Genomic DNA, 6129 nt, shown 5'->3' on the forward strand with positions numbered 1-6129 from the left:
TGGCATTTTGGGATTCAGATTTTTCTCCCTTCTTTCCCCTATAGTAGTTAATAGTCTGGTATAGGTTGTACCAGTACTTTCATGCAATACATATTTTCACAATAATCATGTTGTGATAGAAGACATCTATTACACACAAAATAAAAACTCATAAAGGAAATAAAGTGGAAGATGGCTTCCTTTCTCATCTACAGTCAAACTCCAACAGTTCCTTGCTATGGATAGCATTTTTCATCATGAGTATTTTGTGATTATCTTAGAAACTTGCTTTGCTGATAATGGTTTAATCCTTCACAGATGATCATCTTATAATATTTCTGTTGTTGTCTACATTTTTCTCCTGGTTCTGCTCACTTCACTTTGCATCAATTCAGAAAGTCTTTCCAGGTTTTTCTCTACTCATCCTGTTCATCATTTCATATTGCTCAATAGCATTCCATTACATTCATATACCACAACTTGCTCATCTATTTCACAAGTGATGGACCTTTGCCTGTAGGGCCTTTTTCCTTATCTCTGATTTCTTTGGGATACAGACCCAGTAATGGAAATTTGTTTATGGTATCATCCTTTATGTCTAGATCAAATATTCATATTGACTTTATCCTGGTGTATGAAGTATGATGATGGTCTGTGCCTAGTTTTTGCTATTTTGTTTTCCTAGAAGTTTTTGTCAAATATTGAGTTCTTTCCCCAAAAGCTTAAATCTTTGGGTTTAACAAACACTAATTTGCTATGGACTTTAATTTCCATGTATTGATTACCTAATCATTGATCTACTACTCTATTTCTTAGCCAGTACCAGATTGCTTAATGATTACTACTTTATAATATAGTTTGAAATGTGGTATGTCTAGGCCTCCTTTCTTCGTATTTTTTTTTCATCAGTTCCCTTGATATAGCATTTTGTTCTTCCAGATGAATATTATTGTGATTTTTCTAGTTCTATGAAATAATTTTGGGGTAGTTTGATTGGTATGGTGCTAAATAGGTAAATTAATTTAGATAGGATTGTCATTTTTATTATATTACTTAGAATATCCATGAGTAATTACTGTTTTTTCTGATTGTTTAGATCTGATTTTATTTGTGTGAAGAATATTTTCATATAGTTGTGTCCATATAGTTTCTAGGTTTGTTTTGGCAGAGATATCTATAGATATTTTATTTTGAATGGAATTTCTTTTGATATGTTGTTGGACTTTGTTGGTGATAAATAGAAATGCTAATGACTTAATATGGGTTTATTTTATATCCTGCAACTTTAATAAAGTTGTTCATTTTTTTTAGTTTTTTTGTTTGATTCTTTAGGTATTCCATCATATCATCTGCAAGGAATGATAACTTTGTTTTCTCATTGCCTATTCTAATTTATTCAATTTCTTTTTCTGTTCTTATTGCTATAGCTAGCATCTCTAATACAATATTAAATAATAGTGGTGATAATGGACATCCTTGCTTTACCCTTGTTCTTATTAGGAAGGGTTTTAGTTTATTCTTTTTATAGATAATGTTTTCTGATGGTTTTAGATAGATGGCATTTAGCATTTTGAGGAATGTTCCATTTATTCCAATGTTTTCTAATCAATATGGTCTTAAGGTTTCTTGACTTGTCTTGACTAGAGTCAATCATAAAGAATATGGTACTTCATAAATATTCCTGAAGACCCATGGAAATATTTTTCCTATTGTTCTTAATCTCTCCTTTTGTTTCTTTAAGAGGCAAGAACAGAAGGATTTCTAAGTAGGAACTTACATGTGTCTGTGGGAAAGGGCTGAAGATTTCATTACCTAGGAGATGAGGAAGATATATAATGAAAGAATCAGTTGACAGTTGGGTTTTATACCTCTGGACCTAGAGGGAACAGGAGGTCAGTCTTGGTCTCTTAGTCAAGAGCTACTACTGAAAGTTGAGATAGAGAAGCATATTTAAGGAGTATATAGATAATAAATATTTATTTATTAGTATAGGTAGGTAAGTAATGAATGAATTTCTAGGTAAAGTAGGTTAGATTAGGCCTGCTCTGGCCAGGCAAAAGAACTTTTCCTTGAAGACAGAGTAGAGTTTTTAAAAAATTTTACTTAGGATTAGGAATTTAGGTGTAGTCAAGGTATTAGAGTAATAATCTCTCTTTCCTCCTTTCTATTTTCTATCTGTACTTCTCAAATTAAGCTAAGTGTTTTATCAAACTGCTCTCTGCACTTTTGTCAAACTCCTAACGATTAACCCTTACACTATATTGTAATTTGAGAAAGAATTAAGGTATAAAAGCATCAAAGCATTCACTCAGGAAGATTTCCTAAAGTAGACCAGAGAACCGGCTCATGCCTTCTAATTCTGATACCAGTTCTTTCTGCCTACTGGCTTACTTTGCCTATCCTTGCTATGTGTCATGACCTGGCACATAGTAAGTGCTTAAAAAGTTTTTGCTGATTAAACAATCCTGCTATGTTTTAACAGATACATAGAAGCTTTAAGAGCCCAGATACAGGAGAAAATGCGGTTGTATAATATTGATTTACCTCCATTGTGCTGCTGTGGTCCTGATTTCTGGGATGCTCATCCTGATACCTGTGCTAATAATTGTATCTTCTATAAAAACCATCAAGGTACGTTTTTAGGAAGATGAGAGATCTAAATGGCAAAAAGCTAAGACATATTAAGGTTGTTGAAAATGATTCCTGTTTCTCATCTGACATTAGATTCTATATTTTCACTTACCCTTTCATACTAGAAAACTATTTTCAAATTCTGTCCTTATTATTGAAATTATGAACAAGGTCCATCTGTGAGATAGAAGGAAGGCAGAATAAATGTTTACCTAGCCATATAGAGCAGAACTCTTTAACAATTCCCAATCTATGGGGTATCCAGATGTTCATTGCTACCATTTATTGATCATTCATTACATTCATATTATATTAACCTTTTCATGTTAAAAAAGGTAATTTTTAATTAAATAATAAATTCATATTATAATTTATGCAATAAGAACTGCTTTTTAAAAAAAGTCATTTCCCTGTATTATCACCACCATTTTTAAATCCTCCATTGAAACAAAAAACTAACTGGGTAAAACCTGTTTAACATGGCATAGTCAATATTCTCCCATAAGCCTGTGCCTCCTTCCTGGGGTCATGGAAGTTTTACATTGTCCATTTTGTTGGGATATTGAGATGACTTCACAAAGTACCAACTCCATTGCTAAGAACCCTTTCTGTCTAGAAGCACTTCCTGCTGATGTTGGGAAAGAAGATAAATCATCACTCAGTACCTGTGTCCTGTTCAACAACAAAGGCACTCATTTCTAGATTCACAAATAGTGTATATGTGAGATTCTTTTAGTGAGATACTGATGATATTTTTCATTTAAGTGACCTAAATTATTTGACTGTCATTCTAATTAATCCCTCTGAAAAGTTAATATTAGTTGATGTCCATAGTAATTTGTATGTAACTATAAGCTATTTGTGTAGTCGCTCTGAACCTGTTTCCTTATCCATAAGATGGAAATAGTATCTGTAATACCTACTTTTTAAAAAAAAAAACCCTTACCTTCCATCTTGGAGTCAATACTGTGTATTGGCTCCAAGGCAGAAGAGTGGTAAGGGCTAGTCAATGGGGGTCAAGTGACTTGCCCAGGGTCACACACATCTCTAGGCCTGGCTCTCAATCCACTGAGCTACCCAACTGCCCCCTGCAATACCTACTTCTATCAGTTGTTATGAAATTGTAGTGAGATGGGGCAGCTAGGTAGTACCATGGATAGAACACAAAACCTGGAGTGAAGAGAACCTGAGTTCAAATGTGACCTTAGATGCTTCCTATCTGTGTGATCTTAGACAAGTCAGTTAACCTTGTTTGCCAAGCTCTTGCCCTTCTGTCCTAGAGTTGTTACTAAGACAGAAAGTAAGGATTAAAAAAAAAAAGATTGCTATTAAATAATGGATGTACTTTTGCAAACTTGAAAGTGCTACATAAATGCTAAAGGTCAGGCACTGGACTCTTGGAGGTATAAGGAGAAACTTATTTCATTGGCAAAGAAAATTCACTGCAAGAAAATTCCCTTTACCAATGCAGATTTGTACCTGTTTTGCAACTTAAAATCTTAAGACAGTTGACTAGAGATAACCACTGAGTGAGTGGTTAAGGGATGATAATTAGTTATCATCATCATCATCATATGTTTCTAGATCAGGAAAACAACTAGTAGGAATAGGATTGGGTTGTGGAGATTATTTTAGTGGTTGATTTTTATTGATCACTGTGAAAACTTATTTACAGCCTATACTCAAGCACTACATTCTGTCATCTCATCTTGTGAAATTTCTGAAAATAACTCATCGATGCGACTTGCCATCCACAATTTTGCATCTGCACGCAGACGGAATTGGAAGATTCAGTAGCAGTAAGAAGTTGGCATCAGACTTCATTCAGTTCTTCAGAGGGTATTTGGATTCAGCCGATCAGGTGTATGATTTTAGGAAGTGGGATTGCCCCAGGTATCTACCAACTCTCTTGGAAGTTAGACCTTGACTCATGAATTATACTGTGCCTTAGGGTCAAATTTTCTTGTATGTGTGAATCACATGGTTACTGTTTTTTTTAAAAGATCAGCAATCACACTGAGATGGTACCTGACTGCTCTGCTGCTGATCAAGAAGAGGTTTTGTGAGGACTTCTCTCTCAGAAGATAATTTTCAATTATCATCTGTTCAGAAGTGGCTTTGTTTCATTATTTTGACCAAAGATAAAAGTAGCTGAATGGGACAGATATTCAAATGAATCTCCAAGTATCAATAGTCATCTTTATTATTTTCTTTTCTACTTGTGCATAAGAATCTGAGATGGGAGATACTGGATTTTGAAATACATTATCACCTCAAATATCTTCTACACAATGAAAAGCAGCTTAAAATATTACTTCTCCAATTCCATGACCTTGGAGAGTCTTTATTTTCATCTTTTCCCCTTTAGAAGGCTTAAGAAAAAGTAAGTAGTTCCTCTGTGTACTGAGAATCCTTGTGCGAAAGAAATAATATTTAGGAAAATGAAACTAAACTTGAAATAAATCAAGCCTATTCTTCTGTCCCCATTTTGAATCAATTAATGAAATAAGTTTCCTTGCTGAGCAGATAAAATAAACGTTCCCATCCATGAAATGAGTTTGGTTTGTCACGCCAGCTCCCTGACCTGTTTACATCTGGTAGGTAAGTTAACCATGCAGGTGCTAGTCAGCACCTAATGATGAAATGTTTGAGCTGATGTATCTCATAGATGCTGAAACAACTAGTAATGTGTGGCAGAAAAAGATCTGTCAAGCTCTTCTTTCACTTCACCATTTATGTAACCATTTGTTAAAATGTCCATAGCTCCAACCTTAAAGAATTTTTCTGTTGACTTTTGTTTCTAAACAATGTTTATGCACCTTATCTGTACAAAGCACCAATTGTGAGATGTTCTATATTATCTTTCCTTCTTAACTCAAATAACTGAACTACGTGATCTATAAAATCTCCTGTTGCTGTAGAAGTCATTACTTGTGTGGTCTTGTGATTTGCCTGTGGGTAACTTGCTGAGTTGGTAGTGGGACTAGAGAAGGTTGATCTTTACCTAGGCCTAGTGAATTATGTCCTCAACTAAGTCTCTTCTCCAATATAGGCTCAACCTAAGCACAAATTATCCTTAGTTGGCATGTCACCCAAATGGTTGTGGTTTACTACAGTCCATTTTTCTTTTATGGTATTGGAGAATAATGGAGAACCTAACTACCCTCCAGGAAGAAACCTATGTTCCATGCATCAAAAAATTTTCAGATTAAGTTGTAGGAGAGTCTAAAATATTAAGTTTATAGAAATAATAACTTTGAAGATTAATTCTACCAGTTCCCCGGATTGCCACAGATTACCATTTCCTGGTCTTTTCCATAAAAAATAGTTTAAAAAAACGGAGCTGATGACTTTCAGATCAGTTTTCTTATTCTTTTGAGAAAAACTGAATTGAGCTCTATTGTATGAAATTAGAGAGGGTATGCTATCATTTCAATTCAGAATCTTGAATAAGAATGAATTTGAATTCTTCACATTATCTGATATAGTTGGTTACCAGCAACTTTGAAAGAGTGTTTA

General features: G+C 34.2%; 1 protein-coding gene across 3 annotated transcripts in view; it reads left to right on the top strand.

Annotated features, from left to right (window-relative positions):
- CCDC15 (coiled-coil domain containing 15) overlaps nt 1-5537 on the top strand; it is a 79494-nt gene extending 73957 nt beyond the window's left edge. For all 3 annotated transcript variants that reach the window (XM_056794561.1, XM_056794560.1, XM_056794562.1), the window contains 2 exons: nt 2462-2610; nt 4286-5537. In XM_056794561.1, the coding sequence (XP_056650539.1) occupies nt 2462-2610; nt 4286-4407 (271 nt within the window). In that variant the 3' untranslated portion in view covers nt 4408-5537. The remainder of the gene's footprint in view (nt 1-2461; nt 2611-4285) is intronic.
- The last annotated feature ends 592 nt before the right edge of the window (nt 5538-6129 follow it).

This window comes from Monodelphis domestica, chromosome 4, assembly GCF_027887165.1.
Source record: "Monodelphis domestica isolate mMonDom1 chromosome 4, mMonDom1.pri, whole genome shotgun sequence".
NCBI classification, from domain to species: Eukaryota; Metazoa; Chordata; class Mammalia; order Didelphimorphia; family Didelphidae; genus Monodelphis; species Monodelphis domestica.